The following is a 20020-nucleotide window of genomic DNA, read 5'->3' on the forward strand; positions in this document are numbered from 1 at the left end:
GACATTTGCGTCCCGGGCTGGCGGTAAAACGGGACCGTCGCTTTGATTTCAGGATTACCGGAACCGGATTCTCCTCCCTCGGAGAGACGCAGAGCCGAAACTCCCCAGTCCCTTTATTCCCACAAAGTCCAGAAGAAACCTGGACCTGCCCCCCGGAGGATCAGATTAATCTCTCAAGGTGGGATCCATCCTGATCGATCCGGTCTCTGCTCCGCTGCGTCTCATCCCGGTCTGACAGCTCGGCTCCGTGCGCTCCAACTTTTATGGAGACTCCAGAGCGCAGCGCTGCTGCCTCCTCTAGTAACGCGTTACTGTACTCCGATTACCGCTGAGGGTTTGTTAGATTTGTGACGTCACACAGAAGCGCGTGTTGTTTATATGTGATCGATGATGACGTGGTTCGAGTTGGGATCAGCTGAGAACATTTCTGTTTCTGTGGCTCAGCGTCACACCGACGTGATCAATGATAGGTAATAACTATTCATTCAGATAATCCGCGCGTGTTTCCCCACTGTGACGTCATCAGCTCCGCCAGAAGCACGAACTTGTTCCCCTGCAGACGCATTGAGTCGCGAGGGGGGGGGGGTTAAATATGAAGGTGTAACCTGCGGACAGAAGCGCCACCTGTCGAGCAGTTCACGGTCCAACACCGCCACCTGGTGGCCGTTCGGCAGGCACCACCACGTGACATTTTTAAACGCACTCCACTCTGACTTTGCTCAAAAATGTTTAATCCACGTTGAAAACATTCCTTTCAAACAATCAATTCTGTACAAACAGCAAAACCCGAAGCAAAACGCAGGCGAGGAGACGATATTAAAAGTGACGCAAGCACGAAGAGATCGACTTCTGCAGTTCATCCGGAAGGAAAAGGGAACTCTGGGAAAGTCCGTTCAGCTCGGCCCATCGGGAGACGACCGGGCGCCGGCGTCGTGTCTTTATCGGGGCTTCAGGAACGCTTCCTTCCTGAGGACGCCGGCGTTGTTCCTTTATCGGGGCTTCAGGAACGCTTCCTTCCTGAGGGCGCCGGCGTCGTTTCTTTATCGGGGCTTCAGGAACGCTTCCTTCCTGAGGGCGCCGGCGTCGTTCCTTTATCGGGGCTTCAGGAACGCTTCCTTCCTGAGGGCGCCGGCGTCGTTTCTTTATCGGGGCTTCAGGAACGCTTCCTTCCTGAGGTAATCTTCATCGGTCTGTCCGGGACCCTAGCTAGCAAACGTCCACGCGCTCCAGATTCAACAGCGACTCCTGAAAGGCATCAGCGGCTGTCGTCGTAAGTAGTTCTCGTTTTCCCCAGAATTCCTCAGCATTCCTCTTTGATGTAGATTTGCTCGTCGGTATCGGACTCCATGTGCTCCAGCCGGTCCGTCTGTCCATTCATTATCTCGTCAGGGGTTTTCATAAACCTGGTTGGGAACAAGTTAAGAGTCATTATACACACGCTTCCGTCCGTTTCTAATATCCTGTCTGTAAGTGGACGCACCTGAAGAGGAGTCTCTGTCCAGGCTCTTTCCTGATGATGTTCAGTTTGTAGTAGTGTCTCAGTGCTCGTGACATCTTCTCGTACGTCATATTGGTCCGATTCTGGAAGAGGGAAGAGAACAGGCGTGTTGTCAGAAATAACAACAGGCTTCCAGGGTCAACCGGTGTAGAGATTCCTGGGTCAGGCTAGCACGTTAGCCATTTTCAAACAGGGAGAGGATTGTAAGCCCGTACTATTTGGGTAAAGTAGCATTTCCATCAGAACACAATTCAATGACTGGTGCTCGGCTTGATCTGAGAAGCTACAGTCCAGAAACTGTTTTGGACGCTCGGGGGGTGGGGGGGGGGGGGTGGCAGGAGAAAAGCTGCAAACACAGCTTCATTGAGTTGATGTAGCTTTAAAGTTAGCAATTAGCATCTTATTTACAGTCAGCACGGATTAAGCGCGGTAACATTCGTCTGAAGTTCCTGATGCTCCTCTGAGTTCTCCCCGAGGCCGGTTCTGTCTCCGCTGACGCTGTAGCTGCTAAAGACTTCACAGCGAGACGGTAACACCGTCTGATGTTTGGTGGTCTGCTTTAACTTTGGTTGTTTTGGGTTTTTTTTGCAGACAGCAGCTGGTAAACAGTCTGCCGAGAGCGTCTCAGTTTACGGGCTGGATTCCACAAGTGAGCTGCAGGGTTGGCTCGTACCTCTGTGAGCCCCCCGCCCCCCAGCCCGGACAAAGACGGCGCCGAACTGCTCACCTTGTGGTTGCCCCAGAGCCTGGCCAGGCCGTTGGGGTCCATGATGCGGAAGACTTTGGTCTCGGTGTCCTCCCAGCGGATGTAGTTTTCGTACCTGCTGTCAGACAGCAGCTGGTAGACGTAGTCCCACAGCAGCCTGCAGTCTGAAGCGCACGACAGAGTTAGGACGAAGCGGCGTCCAGAACAGCCGAAGAACGACACGCTGGCGTCACCGCGGACGCGTCTACGGGGGTAACGGTTACCTGCTATCCGGCCAATGGGCATTTGCTGGTCCTCTGGAGGAGACACGGGCATGATGACATGGTTCCTGTAGAGCGCCTCCTCCTGCTGCTGCAGTAGATGCTGCTGCTGCTGCTGACTCAGAGGCATCTGGTGTTGGTGGCCGTGGACTTTCCCCTCGCGCCCATTCTCAAGAGTCACGTGAGATTGGTTCCCGCTGCGCCTGAAGTCCATGGTGGCGCCCCCGCTGCTCCTGCTCGGGCTGAGGAGCAGGGGGTTCATGATGGCGCTGGGCATGAGCTGGATGACGCGAGGCGGACCTGCCTCCGGTCCCCCGGGGCTTCCCGGACACGGCGCCTCCCTGGGAGTCGTGCAGCGGCCGTTGGGCGCGGTCGGCGACACCGACAGAGGGTACATTTCCTCGTGCAGGTGGTGGTTGCTGTCGGGCAGCTGGGAGAAGGTCTGGATGGATTCCTCCGGGCGGGAATGGTTCGGCTCCGGAGGCGACCGCCTGGTCGAATGGTGAGGAGAGCGGGAGCGGTGCCGCAGCTCGATGGTTGGGGGATGCTGGGGGAGCGGGTCGGAGCCACGTGGCGCCCGCCGTACCGTTTCTGGGGTTACCAAAGAGACAAGCAGCGCGATAAACATCAGCAGCTACACGTTTAAATGAAGCGTTTAGTTGTTTCCAGACAGAACAGAGACGCCAGAATGAGAAAGGAGACACTTTGCTGCTTTACATTGTGTTACTGTCGACCAGGTAGCTTTGAGTTTTCATAAAACTAAAACTCTTACATTATTCATCCACAGAGCAACTGGATCAATACCCGATGCGTTAAATAAAACGTGATCGACGTTGTTCCTGTTTAACGGAGCCTGTTTAGTGGCAGGAAAAGTAAAAAGAGTCGGAAATAATGCTGTTTTAACATCAAACCACCACTAGATGTCACTAATGTTCTACAGACAGGAAGAAGCTGCTCAATAGCGTTTCTCGGGTTTTTGCTTTAAGTTGTTTCTTCATGAAAATAATATCATAATTCTGGGGCTGAGATTGAAGAAGACGATGGTATCAAACGCCAGCAAGCCAATCACAGCGGCCTGTTTCTGCAGGTCATGTGATCTCCTGAAGCTGGTTTAAAAGCAGAATTTCCTTGTGGAACTGGTTCCCCTTTTGGCATGTGATGATACGACTGCTGTAGAAAACGCTCGTGTATCACTGAAGGTTATCGTGTCCTACTGGGTCTGAACAGAAATATCCAGTTTCGGGTTTTATTCATTTATTTACGAGACGTGAATATATGTAGAGTGGGGAACCTCTGTTCTTCTGTTTTTCACATTTCAGGAAAGCAGTTTGAATATTTCTACCCCGACGTTGTTGATGCGGCTCAAACGTGATCCCGATACAAGCAGTAAATAGTCTTCTTTATTCAATCCATTTTTATTCATTTAATTAGGCGATACTCTCTCTCACCTCGCTCATTTGCATACCAATCAGCCGACCTGTAGCTAGGTGACATCAGCGGTTCAGCATTTACAGTGAGCAAAGGCTGGACACTGGCGAGAATGGAACCCTTCAGGGTGAGTAATAATACCTACACAGTACTCGATATATCACAGTACTGCAAACACAGAGTAATAATGTTTGTTCCCGACTCCATGCATGTTTACTTGAAGTGGACGAGTCAAAAGGCTCAGATTAAGATTACAGCACGCTGATCTAGTAGCCAGTGAATTGTTTTTTACTTCCTTGTTGTAAAGTAGGTTTATATTATTCCCGGATTTAACGTTCAACGATCCACATCTTTTGATTTTGGCGCTCGTTGTCAGCGGTTAGCTAGTTTATAATGAATTCTGTCCTGCTGGATTCATCTGAACTCGACTAGCACGCTGGGTGACGTGTCATCCGTAGCGAGGAACCCGGTTGTAACGACTGACCTTCAAGCTTCAGGTGCTGCGCAGGGCTTTCAGGCAGCGAGTGGAAGGAGTTCCCCGGGAAGTACGCAGATGGGTAAAACGCGTGGGGCTTCCTCTGCTTCAGGATGTGCTGCAGCAGCTCGTATAACACGTCCCCTACAGAGACGCAAAGGTCAAAGGTTACTACACGTCCCCTGGCTGCAGTTGTAGAGCCTGCATTTAAAAAAAAAGGGGAAAGTTAGCAGTGGCATAATTCGCAGAATCAGGATCCTCTCCTTCCTCTTTGCTCCTCAGGCATTAGGAGTTTGAGCAATAATGGAAAAGACACGCCGGAGACAGACGTCATTCTGGGGTGACGTTTTTAAGACGTCGAGGGAAAAATATTTCATAACAAAATGATCACTGTCTCGATATCTCGATGCTGAAGCGGCAGTCTGACAGAAACGGTGCCACTCAAACACCAACGGCTACTCCGCCGTGGAAGCGTGGCTGCTAGCCTAGCCGCAGAGAAGCGGCTACTCCACCGTGGAAGCGTGGCTGCTAGCCTAGCCGCAGAGAAGCGGCTACTCCGCCGTGGAAGCGTGGCTGCTAGCCTAGCCGCAGAGAAACGGCTACTCCGCCGTGGAAGCGTGGCTGCTAGCCTAGCCGCAGAGAAGCGGCTGCTCCGCCGTGGAAGCGTGGCTGCTAGCCTAGCCGCAGAGAAACGGCTACTCCGCCGTGGAAGCGTGGAAGCGTGGCTGCTAGCCTAGCCGCAGAGAAACGGCTACTCTGGCACGCCTAATCGCCCTCGTATCTGCACAAAGAAGGCAGGAGTGCGATGTTGCCATCGACTCTCTTGGTCTGTTGGAAGAGCTGCAGCTGAGGGCGGGATGCTAAAAGATGCATCCCAGCATTCCGTAGTGGTGCCGGCGGCCACTGGGCCTCCTGGCCCACGAACACTGCCCCTCCTGTTGGTCAGTGTCCCACATGAACCTTTCAGGAGTCTGAAGTGAGGACAATCGGCCAGTTGCTCGTACCGCGGTGCCAAGACGACGGCTCCATCAGCTGCAGAGCTCCGGCAGCGCCCTCCTCGGCCCCGGGGGATTATTCATGCGCAGTGAAGTCCTTCTAGTGAGAGTCCAGGGTCCCTTTAGAAACGAAGCGCGTTTCATCCAGAGCGGTACGTTCAAGTGAAGCAGCCACGCTTTTTATCCGGCGTTGCCATTACGCCCTCGTCACTCCATAAAGGACTTTCGTATCTCAGAGATTTGCAGCCCGTGTCTCCTTCGCTGCTCAGTTTTCTTTCCTAATCTGGGCACCCAGGAGGGGGGGGGGGGGGGGGGGAAGCTAAGGTGCTGGCTCCCTCTGAGCCGAGTTCCCCCTCTCATAAGGAAGCTAGCGTTTTGCTTCCACAGAGCGCTGCTCCAGGAACAAAGGCGGAGCAGGAAGTTCTTTCTCTTCCTGAACACCTCCAGTTCCTGCCTCGGCGTGACGAAGGGGTTTAACGCCACGGCTATCTTGGATGCGATCTGACAACCTGCACTGCATTAACGGCTGTTGAGGCACAACAAGGAAGTGAATGCGCACGCACACACACACACACACACACACACACACACACACACACACACTCCTTTCAGTTCTCACTTTCAGGTCCTGTGACAATGAGTTGCAGTTTTGGGGACGCCTGCATCCTGATGGTTTATGTTGCGTCTGGGTTTAAAACGCTGTCACGAGTTTATCATGATGAGCGACGGTAACTAGAAACGAAACAAACACGCCGACCGTCAAATATCCTCCCCGGCCTCAATCAACAGAACACGTTTGTGTATTTGTATTGGCTGCACGCCCTTGGAGAGCTGCCAAACCGATTTCTCTGTCCCTTTTCAAACAGAGACAATAAAGTTTTATTCAATCAATCCACGTTTGCCTTGAATGATATTCAGATTATGACTAGCGTGGCCGATTATCGGACATCACACGCGATTGGAGTTTCCACAGATGGGGCTGATGGGAAATGCTCGTCTGCGATGCCCCCTCGGGAGCGTGAGAACGAATCACGAGCCAGAAGCTGCGGCGCGTTCCCTGAAATCACGCGTTAACCACCGCCAGACGCAGCAGCGACGGCTTTGTCTCCTCGCCGGCTGTGTGACTTTAAATAAACGAGCTGATGGCACATTAAACCGTCTCCCAACTCATTCCCGAACGCCACTAACGACACCTGTGAGGAGGAATCGGGCCTCGTCGTCTTCCAAGGAAATGATCGTTTCTGCAGGGTTGAAAATGAAACGGCTGCCAGCCGGGCCACATTTCCCAGCGACCACAGATTCCTCCTTACAACATCTAATATATTATAAAAGGCCTTTATAATGAGCACTATTCCTAACATTCCCAGTTCCCTCTTGTTGGGAATATGTTGCCTCCACCAGGTGAAAGAGACTCGTCTCTGTAATGTTTCAAAGAACAGCCAGAAAGTGGACTTTATTTTTCTAGTCTCCTCCCAGGGTAACAGTTGAGGTTGGTTTGTACTTCCTGATCAACCGCCTCCCACCCCCCACCCCCCCCTCCCCCAGCCACGCTGCAGCAGTGTGGCCTGACACCACTGCCCTCCCCCACTGTAGTTTTTTTTGCCCATAAAAATAATAAACTCTAGTATTAGCACAAAGCTCAGATTTTGAATATATATATTTTAAATATTGCTGTGAGCAAATTTATCTCTGCATTTATTTAGATCCAAGTCCTTCTGCGTCTAATAGTTTAGCTGCATAATCCAGATCTGATCTAACTAGTTTTCCATCCAGGATCACATCCGATACGATCGCTGAAAGTGTGCTAAACCTTTCCCCGAGTCCTTCCGTGCTTCCCAGCCTGGAATATCAGCGGTCCAGCGTACCAGAGTGGGGCGATCGGTAGCGGAAGTCCTCCTTGGTGAGCAGCAGCAAGGCTTTACCGTTCATCTGGAACGAACCGCTGGTGATCGGCCGCAGGGCGAACTCCTTCTCTGCCCAGCGCAGCCACTGGGCAACATCGTCCCTGCTCCAGAAGACTGGCTGCAGACCTGGAGCAGGAAAGAGGGGAGTGAGGGGAAATGAGACCAGAGTTTGGGAGAGGTGCAATAAAGCGAAAGAGGAAGTAGAAAAATAGAAGAAAATCATCCACAGGAAAAAAAAAGACAGAAGGAGGTGGGGGTTGGAGGTGAGGAAGGAAGGAAGAAGGAAAGACAGGAAGGAGGGGAGGCAGAGAATGGGGAGGGGGTGGGGGAGTGAGAGGGGAAGGAAGGAGGCAGTAAAAAGGATATTGAGGAAGTGGAGATAAAAGCCAAAAGGAGGAGTGATTACGGGAACGGCAGCAAAGATGAAGAAAAAAAAGATGGGGGAGGAGACAGAGTGAGAGGAGCAGAGGGGGGGGGGGGTACAGAGCGGATAAAAAGGAGGGGAGGGGGTCCGACCATTATTTCATTTGATCTTTGCTCTCTGAACTTCACACAGACAACTTTATTAGTTTGTGCATAAACACAGCAGAGACACGACCGCGCTCTCTAACGCCGACATGGTTCTCTCATCGCCGCGGCAACGGCTGCATTGTTCACCAACGTGCACCGAGAGGCAAAAAGAAAAGTCAAATCTGAACAGTTTCAAGAATGGATCGGAGTTATCCACGACCCGGTAGCGGTTAAGAAGATGAATGAATGAATGAATGAATGAATTAAAAGTTAAAGCCTCGCCCTGCCGGACCTCCTCGGCCTACTCCGGGTCTAACCAAAGATCTAACACAGACTCGCTCCTCGACATAAAAACGAGCACAGAGCAGAAGCTCCGCTTGAAAGTGCCAGCTGTGTTAGGAGGGATTGGGATTAGATCACAGCGGCTACCAGGAGCACAGTGTGAAGAAGAGGAGGAACCGGAACCCTTCCCTGTTCCACCGGTAAGGATGGCGCGAGTCACCGTTCTTCTCACAGTAAAATTATTCTGCGGAGATTGTATTTTTTTTTATTAATATTTCCAATAGACTCACCTACAAATCTCTCAAATGTTGTCAAACTGATATTCTTCGTTTGATAGAACAGGATCTATATTTACCCTGGTTAACGCCGACGCCTCCTTTCAGCATTTTGTGTTCTCTGTAGCGCACGACTCCGATTCACCTGCGTCTCGTTTCCACCCCCCCCCCCCCCCCCACGCACACACGCACACACACACACACAAATAGCCCATAGCCTAGTAACACCCAGACAGAGCAGAGACACTCGTTTCTCACATCTCACTTATCGCCAGGCCTCAAACACTTCCTCTGGGAGTCGGGCAGCTGTTATCTTCGGCCGCCAATGTCACCGTCACACAAGTAATAGGAACCTTGTGCTCGCTTTCACCCCCCCCCACCCCCCCACCCGTCAAACAGAGGAAGTTTTCAGAGAGCAATCGATATAGAATGAAACCCCGTCTAGCTTGTCAGATTCCCATTTCTTGCCTTTCCTCGAGTCGGTTGATACGCCGGGGATGGCCGAGGTTATCTGAAGCACAGCTTACAGCCAGTCAAGCGCTGACCCTCAGCTTGTCAACAGATAGGATACAGGTGTTTCACAAGCACAAGAGCTAGTGGAACTACATTATCCGTGGCCCCTGGCCTTTTAAAGAAACTGTAAATGAGCATATTTTAATCTCCATTTCTAAAACGTCCTTCTTGGATCTTCTTCCTCTGGTTTTATTTAAACGTTACGGGATTATATACAACAGCAGCAGCGCTGGGACGAACCTGAATGCATCATCGACAGACAATCAGTAGTGAATCAAGCTGCCATCTGCTTCGACTGCGCCAGCTGTTCACCTCTGTGGGCTGAGCATCGAGGCAGCGGTGCAGCCGGGGTCACAAGGTCACAGCAGGGCTGGGGAGGGCTACGGCTTTACCAAAAAAAAAACCTCCCAGATCCGGCCTGCCGGCCTCAGCCATCTGCACAGAACCCAAAGGAAGAAGCAACAAGGGGAGGAGGAGGAGGAGGAGGCCCAAACTAATGTGTCCCGCAACGCACTCTGGCAGGAAGCAATCCAGCGTGGGCTCCGTTTCAGCACAGGAAGCTTCCAGCGGCAAAGCTAGAGAGTGAAGCCGGGGGTGGTTTATTAGGAGCGAGTCTCAAAAAGTAGAAAAGGAAGAGAGGAAACGGAAAGGAAAGAGTGATTAGCGAGAGGAGGACGAGGGGAAAGAGGCAGAAGAGGTAAACTAGCCTGAGGTGCAGCCCGCGGTGGAACACGGGGCTCGAACACATGCTCGCAGCAGATTGCTTCCACTAGTCTGACGCAACCAACACAGGCAAAATGCACGAGCCTTCATTTCATACTCCATTTATACTCCATTTTATACTCCAACGCCGCGGACTTCCTCTTATCGTCGCACCAGCTTCCTGGTCCGTTGCTCTCAGGACTTCCTTATGGGGAGTGAAACGACTCGAGACGTCAACGCCGCGTTAGCCAAAAGCCGCCGGTCGATCGATCCGCGATTAACGGCTGCTTCGAGATCAGAACACGCTCCAAACGAAAAGAAACTCGTTTTCAAGCCTAATTCACTAATCCCGGAAGCCAGATCCATTTCCAAGTCTGGTTTCAAAAAAATATTTGCTTTTAAAAGTCTTCAGATGATCCGACCTTCGGTCTCGACGTCCAGCAGAAATGAAAGATCTTTGTTTACATCGGTCCATGAATCAAGTCTTCAGGGAGTCGAGTCGACAAGTCTGGGTCGAGTCACCGAAGGCTTCGCCTGCGTCTCCAGCCTCTTCTAGTCTTACATCACAAGTCTACAGTCTGAACGACGCAGATCCGATCGGATCAGCCCACTTGGCTATGTGGTCCGAAATCCGATACGTATCCGATCTTCGGCCATGCGGCCAGGTGGCATTTATCCGACCTACGCGTCACCGATACCTGGCTCTCTTCCTTTTCTAAATATTCTGGCTCCGGTCGGACAACAGTTTTAAAAAAATTGCCACATCGGCTCCACCGTCACCGTCCACTGGGCGGCACGCGCCGCGCGACGTCCCCGTGTCCTCCTCTGCGCAGGCGAGCCCCCCCCCCCCAGCAGTGTGAACGCAGCCTCGGTCCGATTCGACGCTTGTTGCGTCACATAAAATAAAACCGTCATGCATCACATGACTAAACCGGGGGCTTTTAATCCTCTCTGATGACACATCGCTCTGGGTTCTCAGGCCCACGTTCATGTTCTCACACACACACACACACACACACACACACACAAGTTGCCAAGGCAACCCATAAGCGATTGGAATGAATGAAGGGAAGAAGAGGATGAGATCACCGGTATCTCGTTTCATTGTTGCGGTACAGAAGCCCTGGACGCCCCCCCCCCGCCCCCCCCAGCCAGACGAGCTAACGAGGGCCGTCCTGCTGTGACGCTCGACCATCTTGTCCGACGTGTGAGAGCTCAAACCTAAAATCTTTACCAAATACCAAACAATTCAATTTTTGTCCGTCAATTGATCCGTTGGAAAAGTAATAACTAACCAATCCAAAGGAAACCAAAGTTCTCCGTCTTCCTCGAACCACCAAAAGACACGTGCTAGCTTGTCCGTAGGTGCGAACGTGCGGTTCTGCGTACAGACCAAGCGAAGGCCGTGAATGTTAGTCGGTCATTCCAAGCAGCTCCAGTGCGTCACACGTATCCAAGAACTCCGTTTCTCATGATTGTAAAACTTTGACTTTGACTCATGCGAGACGACGAGTCTGAGCTGCTGTTTTCCGTCCCCTGACGTTCAACCGCCGGAATATACGGAGAGTCGCATCCGATGCGCAAAACAATGTGGCACAGCGGGCTTGCACCGAATGAACTATAAAACTAAGAAGCGCTGCTGCATCGGTGAGACGGGGACTTTGCTCTCCCGTCTCAAAGCTTCTTAGTCTTCGGTAAATGTTTGCTTTTTCTCTCCCGAGCAGAAGTAGGCGGATATTGGTCTCGCTATCTCAGAAGAGAAAGATTTTCCTTTCCCTAGACGGCGGAGGAGGAAGGAGGAGCGCCGGCCGTGACCTTCTGACACGGACTCCGGGTCGCGTCGGTATGAAAGCGTGCGTCTCTCTCTACCTTTATTCCCCGTCAGGTGGGCGTGGAACCGACTCGTGCACGTAAACCTTTACATTTCAGTCACGGATAATCCCCTCCCTTTCACATCCGTCCCGCGCTTCCTCCACCGGCGTGCGCACGCCTGCCCCAGTCCGGCAAAGCTGGACGCCATCCAGTCAAAACAAACGTGAAACAGATCATCAATCACGCAGAACCTTCACGGCCAGGAAGCAGCGCGACCTGTTTGCCGTCGGGCGCAGCAGCGAGATGGCTCAGGTTAGTTCCTGGATCCAACCGCCACTCTTCCCTTTGTGTGGGAGACTTTTTCTTTTTTTTTTTAAATGCAGAACCTCCAAAGACATTTGCTAAAGAAACCAAAAGGTCCTTTGCTTGTTGCCTGAAAGCCGGGGCCGACACGCCCCTGCAAGCCCGGCGCCGGCGCTTTGCTTTCTCGCCAATGAGAACGCGGCGTCAGCGTTTCGTACGGTTTCAGCCTCCTCCGTGGCCGCGTTAAACAATGGAGCGCTGGCGAACGCCCGTCCCAGGCTGCACGCGTGGAAATCCATCGTGTCTCATTATGCAACGGCGCAAACTCGCTGCCGTTTATTTTGTTCCACTTTCTGGGGCGTCCACACTTTTGTGTTTTCTGTCAATCAACGGGCGGCGCCGGTGATTTCTTTGGTTGCACGCATGGAAGACCTTTGACAGAACATCTTGTGCTCCTAGAAAAATGTCTGAGAAAATAGAGTGAAATATATATATATATATATAGTGAAAGACGGGGGGAAGTTAAGCCCAATAAAAGAATGTGTTTTTATTTGATGGGTGTTTCATCATGGGACCCGCCCCCTTTAGAGCAGCGTTGTCTCCGTCTGTCCATGAGACTCTCATTTCTGCAGGTTGTCCTCGAGTAACCTGCACTCGATCATCGTCTCACACTGGACTGATAGGAGACATAAAATACTTCAACTGCGTTGCAGAGGCAAAGAGAAACTGTTTATGGAGATACACACACACACACACACACACACACACACACACACACACACACAAAATAAAACTGTCATCCGGAGAGTTATCGAGAGGAAGAACATTTGCACTTTGGTGACTTTTCCGATCCCGCCATCAGTCGGTGACCCGAGTGCGTTCATCGTGGCGCTTAGAAACGCCATTTGTGTGTGTGTGTGTGTGTGTGTGTGTGTGTCGCGAACAGGAAGAGAAGGGGGCTGCGGCTCAGCTCACCCGCTACCATGTGAGAACAGTTTCCCTTTCAGAGTAGAGAAGGGAGCCAGTAAAAACACACACGGGCGGCAACAACAACAACAACAACAACATTTATTCAGGAAGCGCCGTCTGCCCACTCAGGAAATTCCTGAGGACAAGCGCGGCTTCCAAGGGCGGGAAATTTCCCCTCAGAAAAACTCTTTATACACCAAACGCACACACACACACGCACGCACACACACTGAGGAATATGGCACAAAGACATCAAGAGACCACGGGAAGCAGTAATGCGTACACACCGACACGACTTCAGGCAAAGCTTTGCACAAAGATTCACTCACACTCATCCACCCACTCGCACAAGCGTGCACAGTGCACAAACCCAGCTGCGAGCGCGCCGTGCACGCAGACACTCGCACCCCGAGGCAGCCTCGTTTCCATGGACATGGATCTCTCCGGTCGTCCAGCGAAGACGTTTCTATTTCTGCCGATGGCATTTTTTTGTGTTTATTGAAACTCCTTGTTCTTCAGACCTTTCAATAATTCACCCCCCCACCGGCGAGCGCTCGCCCGCGTCACGCTCCGAGGACGTGGGCGATAATATGTCGAGGGACGTCGCCCGGATTTGGTTTGAATTAAAACCCGACGAATTTCCGGCTAGCTTAAAATCTGCGTCGCTTTATTATGAAAAGGTGGCGAAATCCCTTTGAGCGCACAGAGAAGAAGACATCGCCGGCAGGACGCCTCCGCCGACGAACGAAACCTTTGCACGTTCACCTAGCTGCTGACTCACACTGCCGGATAATCCCTTTAGTGACGCGGTTTATGTGAATCTTTAAGCGTAACAGAAACAAGGAAACACATTTGCGTGTATTTTATGTCTTCTACTACACGCGGTTCCACTCGCGTGTAAAAGTCCAAGCCGGGTGGACGTTCGCCTCCGTAAATCTACGCTCTTCGTGCTAACAGCGCTACAATGCGCAAAGACAAGAAAAAGAAACACACTTTAGCTACAGAGAGAGTTTTGATGCCATTCCTGCACCTGCGTGGACCAATCAGAAACAGTTTGAGCGCATTAAATATTATTTAACAACTTTTTTCTGCCCTATGCTGCAGCCTCTAATCTGAATTCGATGAACGTTAAAACGGTATTTATAGTATGCATCGTGTACTTTACGAAATATCTCGAGAATATCTGGAGCAAAAGATTCTATTTTTTTCTTCGGTAACATTGAACTGAAAATGTCTGTTCAGGCACGCGGAGAGATTTCTTCCATTTACTTCGCTGAAGTTTCAGAGAATCGCAAAGGAAACACGTGGGACAGGGAGGAATGAAAAACAACCCCCCCCCCCCCCACACACACACACACACGAAAAGACGAAGCCGAGGATCTAAAGCGAGTGGGAAAGGAACGTATGAAAACGCTCGAGGCGGCGGGGAGAATTGACCCGATCTGTATTTTCATTAAGTCGGGTTTTGTGGCGCGTTACGGCGACGTCTGGCTGAAAGGGTTAAAAGCGAGTCTGGTCGCATTCTCCGGCGAGGAGCTGCAACGCTCCCCGATCTAATCCACTTCCTCTCCAGGAAATGGAGAAGGCGGATTTCTGCCCACACTGCAATTTCCTCCCTCATTCTTTTTCTTTCTGTCTTTTTACCCCCCCCCCCCCCCCTTCCTCCCACTCTCTTCCTCCTCTCACCCACCCCTCAGGACAAATCTCCCTCCGAGTGTGTGGGGGTTAATGGACAGCTTGTTTTCCAACACGTGTGTGTTTAGATAGGCCGGAGGAGAAAGGACAGGCGGAGACGTCTTAGAGTCCGTGTGAGCGGTGACAAAGACATGCTGCCGTCTGTATGAGGGGGGGGGGGGGGGCGTGTTTTCCTGACCTGCAGACGTGCGAGATTCACGTGCGAGCTCGAACGCGGATTACAACGAAGCGGGACTTCCACACGTCTCTGGACGTAAACTGACCCGTCGGTTAGCTCGACAGGAAGCTCAACGCGGACCTGTTGAGCGCTCTTCCTTTTTGTGCAACAATGCAAAAGGGGAAGTGGCTTGAGGGAGTTTCCCGTGCGCCTCAGCCGGCGCAGCTGCCCAGCTCGCCCCCCCCCCCCCGAATAAAAGCCCTGAACTTCACACTTGCAAGAAAGAAAAAAAAGACGTAGTTAAATATTGACCGATGTACAGATAAGGCCGCTTTGAACATGGCGTCCACCTCCTGGCACAGCTGCAGCCCCACCTGCTCTGTGATTGGTTGAGCCGCGGCGAGCCACTGATGTTGCTACCTCTTAATAAACACATTTATCCTGGAGATTGTTTGCCTCCTCTCAGGTAAGAGCAGACATCACAGCAAGCGCTGCAGGAAAACCCACGGACGACGACTTCCCGAACGCCACGCGGCTTGTTCTGAGTCGACGTGGTGGAATCGCATCCGCAGGAGGAGACGGGCGGTGAGACGGCCGAACAGGACACGCGTGACGTCTGGACGATGTCCCCGTGTGTCCAACCCCACATCCTGGAGACTATTAAGCAGCTAGCAGCCGTTAGCAGCGGATAGCTGAAGATCATCTGCAAATGTACGCTCTTTGGGGAGAAGACTCGCCATTTGGGAGGCCTATAGTTCTGGTAGTTACCCCACCAGAGGATTATAGTTCTGGTAGTTACCCCACCAGAGGATTATAGTTCTGGTAGTTACCCCACCAGAGGATTATAGTTCTGGTAGTTACCCCACCAGAGGATTATAGTTCTGGTAGTTACCCCACCAGAGGATTATAGTTCCGGTAGTTACCCCACCAGAGGATTATAGTTCCGGTCGTTACCCCACCAGAGGATTATAGTTCCGGTAGTTACCCCACCAGAGGATTATAGTTCCGGTCGTTACCCCACCAGAGGATTATAGTTCCGGTAGTTACCCCACCAGAGGATTATAGTTCTGGTAGTTACCCCACCAGAGGATTATAGTTCCGGTCGTTACCCCACCAGAGGATTATAGTTCTGGTAGTTACCCCACCAGAGGATTATAGTTCCGGTCTTTACCCCACCAGAGGATTATTGTTCTGGTAGTTACCCCACAAACTGTCCATCAAAATACTGACTAATGCGAAGGGTGAATTGTGTTTACATGCGTTCCTGCGGCATCGAGATGAACGAGCTCTGCTATTGGTCACGCCGTTTGATTGACGGGACGTCCCCAAGGTGGCACGAACAGAAACGTCAGGATGTTAAAACGCTGGTGAAAATCAATCTGTCCGGATGACCCACAGGTCAACTGTGTGTGTGTGTGTGTGCGTGCGTGTGTGTGTGAGAGAGAGAGAGAGAGAGAGAGAGACTCACGCAGGTGCACGGGCAGCCTGGCAGGCTCGTCCTCCATTCGACTGGCTGGCCTCGCGGCGGGAGCATGGACGGGGGAGGAAGTGGAGTTTGGCAACGGGTTCGCGGAAGGACTGAAAGAGCTCCTCTCCAGCTATGAATAGACACAGAGACACAAAGCATGGCTCACAAAGCTCTGCAACACACCGGCCCTGAACCCAAACAGCCCCCGCCACCTCCCCACGGTGCCACAGGGGTCCCGCTGCGGTCCCACAGGGGTCCCACAGGGGGTCCCACTGGAGCTTCTAATAAAGAGACACACCGGCCCTGAACCCAAACAGCCCCCGCCACCTCCCCACGGTGCCACAGGGGTCCCGCTGCGGTCCCACAGGGGTCCCACAGGGGGTCCCACTGCAGTCCCACAGGGGGTCCCACTGGAGCTTCCAATAAAGAGACACACCGGCCGTGAACCCAAACAGCCCCCGCCACCTCCCCACGGTGCCACAGGGGTCCCACTGGGGTCCCACTGCAGTCCCACAGCGGTCCCACAGGGGTCCCAAAAGGGTCCCACTGGAGCTTCTAATAAAGAGACAACGGCCCCGAACCCAAACAGCCCCCCGCCACCTCCCCACGGTGCCAGAGGGGTCCCACAGGGGGTCCCACAGGGGGTCCCACAGGAGCTTCTAATAAAGAGACACACTGGCCTGCCACTGTACACTGAAATACTCGGCATCACTTTTTACCATCCTGAACTGGCCGGTGCTGAACGGTAAACCAGGACGACGGTTTTCCAGATTCATGAGAGACTCAGAAACCCAAAAGTAATTACATAACAATTAAAAGGACACCTTTAAAGTGTGTCCTGCTTCTTAAACATCAAAGCGACAGTCCACAAATACCACTTTAATTTCATAGTCATAAAAAAACAAAGCATGAAGTCAAAATATTTTCTCTGGATTTTTACAATTATCAATAAGTGATAATTGTTTGGGCATGAATTGATATGATCAGTGGCTGTAACTTTTATTTTTATTTTATCTCCATGTTAATAAATAAGACATCAAAGCGATGTGACTAACACCCGTCACAAGTCCCCGGAGTTTGAGTTCCAACTCGAATGAGACACGAAAATCACCAGCTTACTTTTTCTTTACTGTTATTATTATTGCTTTAGCCCCCCCCCCCCCCCCTCGACATTGTTTGTTTCAGCTTCTCAAACACGAGTCTGACTCCGTTTCCCCGTAAACTGAACGTCTTTACTCTTTATTGCACCACCTGTCAGATGATCGTCTCTTCTCTGGGACTGCTGCTGGCGTTTTTCTCTGCTTCCTGATGTTTCGTGACTCGACAATGACTCGACAATGACTCGACAATGACGACAGAGCAGTTCGGATCAGGGCGAAACACCTCCAGCGAGGCCCAACGGCCCCTTTAGATTAAATTCGCCTCGGATTTGAACTCCAACACGACACGCGTGTCTTCAGAACCGTCGCTCGGTTCGACTCGGTGGAAAACAAATCCACGGATCCACCCATCGATCCAGAGCAACACAGGATCTCTCCGACCACGAGGCCTAATCTGCGTAATCCAGCCAATCCCAGGCAAATTATTACCTCATTGCCAGAGGAAATCAATGTTATTTACAGCCCTAAAATAAACACGCAGGTAAGGAAAAAGACGCTGATAAGCGATGTCACAAATCATTCCCTGGCTTCCCTCTGGCTGGAACATTTGGTGCGTTTTTTTTACGCTGTCACACACACCCCCCCCCCCCCCCACTCCGAGACACGCACGCACCAACTGTACGCACCAGGAAGTTCCTGCCAAGCAATAATCTGGAAGTCTTTTATTTCCTCCTCCCTCCAGCCTCTAAGACTTCAGCTGTTCAGATTACGGGGCTGGTTGGGGGTGGATGGGGGGGGGTGTCCTGTCCTCCATCGGCTGTGATGAACTTCAGAGTGAGGTGCGTAATGAGAAAATGCCCCCCCCCCCCCCCCCATAAACAAAATGCCATGGATCACTTTTAGTCCTCCTTTAATGTTTCTATCTCGGCTCCAAAATGTAAATATTTGACAACAGCAGCAAATGCTCAGCTTTGAGAAGCCACGACGAGCGGTGAGATGCAGAAATCATTCACTCTGATCAATCCGATCAACAGCGACGCACAAGTTCCGGCTTTAAAAAAGGGCTGCAGCTTTCCGTTACTGATTAATGAGTGATTGATTACGGCAGGCACAGAGTAGATTGGGATTGTTTGCAGGTCTAATCTGTAAAAGTCAAAACGTTCATTTCGTCAGGCTCCGGCCGATAGGCCGATAGTTAGCCTCCTTATTGATCAATGTCCCAAACTGGTGTTTGATCAATCAGTTATTCAGCCACAATCAGTGGGGTTGATGAAAAACTGATTCAAGCTACGTGTTTGATTAAATCGATTACATGAACCAATCGAGCCCTAAAGTCGATGCCTCCTGTCAGTGTATTAGAAAGGGATAAGCCCACGCTAGACCCCCCCCCCCCCCCCCCCCTCAAAACACTCGTCACAGACAGAAGCAGATCAAATGAATGAAATGGCGACTGATCGATCACCAGTATGTGTTACAGCTGGATCTGGGAGGAAGTTAATAAGCTTCCGATCGGTGATCAATACGTGTCTGAACGGATCGATCACTCCGTGGGCTGTAGATCAAACACTGACCACGTCACGACCCCCCCCCCCCCCAACGCGTGCAGGAGCAACAGATGACTAGCAAAACAAAGTGAATGGCGCCGCGGCGGCTACACGAGCAGCTAGCCTGAACGCACAGCCGCGGCCCGGGGGGGGGGGGGGGACGGGGGGGGGGACATTCAACAGCAAAGTGAGACAAAGAGCGGGACGGGGTCACCTTGGTCGCCGAGGAGGAAGATTCGGACATCTTCTCCCGTCAACTCCTCCCGGGTCTTTGCTCGCGGAGGCGCAGCAGGAGGAGCAGGAGGAGCAGCTGCGCTCCGGCGGCTCGGCTCGCTCTTGTGGGAGAAGTTGTTGTTGTTGTTGTTGTTCTTGTTGTTGTTGTTGTTGTTGTTGTTGTTGTTGCCGTTCATGTGGCCTCCTCGTTCTCTTCTACCTGCCCGCCGCGTCCATGTCGCGGCTGTCGGTGCGGAAACTTCTTTCGTGCCCCCGTTTTCCTTCCTCCGTCGGCAGCGCGCTGGTTAAAACCCTTTCCTGGAAGAGAGACACTAACGAGCCCCCCCCCCCGCTCTCTCTCTCTCTCTCTCTCGCTCTCTCTCTCTCTCTCTCTCTCCCTCTCTCTCTCTCCCCCTCCCTCTCTCTCTCATTGATCTGGATGTGTGTAAAACGGCGAAATGACGTGACTTCCCAGCATCGAGCCCCGCCCCCTTTTAAAGGGGAACCCGGAGCAGGAAGTCGCTGCAGGTCGCGAGGCGGACTCCAGCGTCGTTTACTGTGTACAAATACACAGTAAGATGTGTATACAGTATGTATAAATTACATATATATATATAGTTATTATATAGAATATTATTTACTGTGACGATGCAAACACGGAATTTACCAAGTGAAAGATTTGAGGTCTCTTCCTTTAATCAGGAAAAATAAAAGTGTTTCCTCCCATTTTGTTTTTGTTCTGGAGTTATTGGCCTTTGAAGAGACGCAGAATTCAAAGGCAGGGTTGGCAGGGAATGTTTGGGTTTCAGACAGACGTCAATGGCATTGAAAGGGTTAAATCCGGGCCAGTGGTGATCTGAGACTAACTCCAGGGGGGGCACAATACAAGCCACTATAAAGTGCAGTAAAAAAAAATATATATATATATTGGGGGGGGGGGGGGGGGGGGGGCAGTTTAGCTTCATCAAAAAAGGTTGTTGGCAAAGTTGGTGTTTCAAAAGGTTCTAGATTGTTCTTGGTTCTTGGTGCCGCCGTGAGCTCAGCCGTACGCTCAGTACCAGCGGGTTTCCCTCATTTCATCCGATATTTCAAGACCCAAAGAATATTATTTACTGTGACTATGACTATGCAGACAAACATCTTTCATCAGGAAAAGAAAGCGTGTTCCTACCTTTTCCCGTTCTAAAGAATATTGTCTGTTGAAGAGAGGC

General features: G+C 51.6%; 1 protein-coding gene across 1 annotated transcript; it reads right to left on the bottom strand.

The window, feature by feature from the left end:
• Nucleotides 1-721: 721 nt before the first annotated feature.
• On the bottom strand, nucleotides 722-19137 carry LOC137910772 (transcription factor ETV6-like). The gene is made up of 8 exons (XM_068755174.1): nucleotides 18811-19137; nucleotides 15953-16082; nucleotides 7228-7392; nucleotides 4377-4511; nucleotides 2468-3055; nucleotides 2226-2368; nucleotides 1481-1581; nucleotides 722-1403 (listed from the first exon to the last, which is right to left on the bottom strand). The coding sequence occupies exons 1-8, from the start codon at nucleotides 18838-18840 to the stop codon at nucleotides 1301-1303; spliced, it is 1395 nt and encodes a 464-aa protein (XP_068611275.1). The 5' UTR covers nucleotides 18841-19137; the 3' UTR covers nucleotides 722-1300.
• Between the last annotated feature and the right edge of the window lie 883 nt (nucleotides 19138-20020).

The sequence above is a fragment of the Brachionichthys hirsutus genome, chromosome 22 (genome assembly GCF_040956055.1).
Source record: "Brachionichthys hirsutus isolate HB-005 chromosome 22, CSIRO-AGI_Bhir_v1, whole genome shotgun sequence".
In the NCBI taxonomy this organism is placed as follows: domain Eukaryota; kingdom Metazoa; phylum Chordata; class Actinopteri; order Lophiiformes; family Brachionichthyidae; genus Brachionichthys; species Brachionichthys hirsutus.

Bases quoted from the DNA above. Each gene is read 5' to 3' on its own strand.
- LOC137910772 (XM_068755174.1), bottom strand. From the start codon at position 18,840: ATGTCCGAATCTTCCTCCTCGGCGACCAAG. The intron at 16,083-18,810 runs GTGACCCCGTCC...GTCTATTCATAG, and splicing joins CTTCCTCCTCGGCGACCAAG to CTGGAGAGGAGCTCTTTCAG. The intron at 1,404-1,480 runs GTGCGTCCACTT...GTTCCCAACCAG, and splicing joins GGACAGAGACTCCTCTTCAG to GTTTATGAAAACCCCTGACG.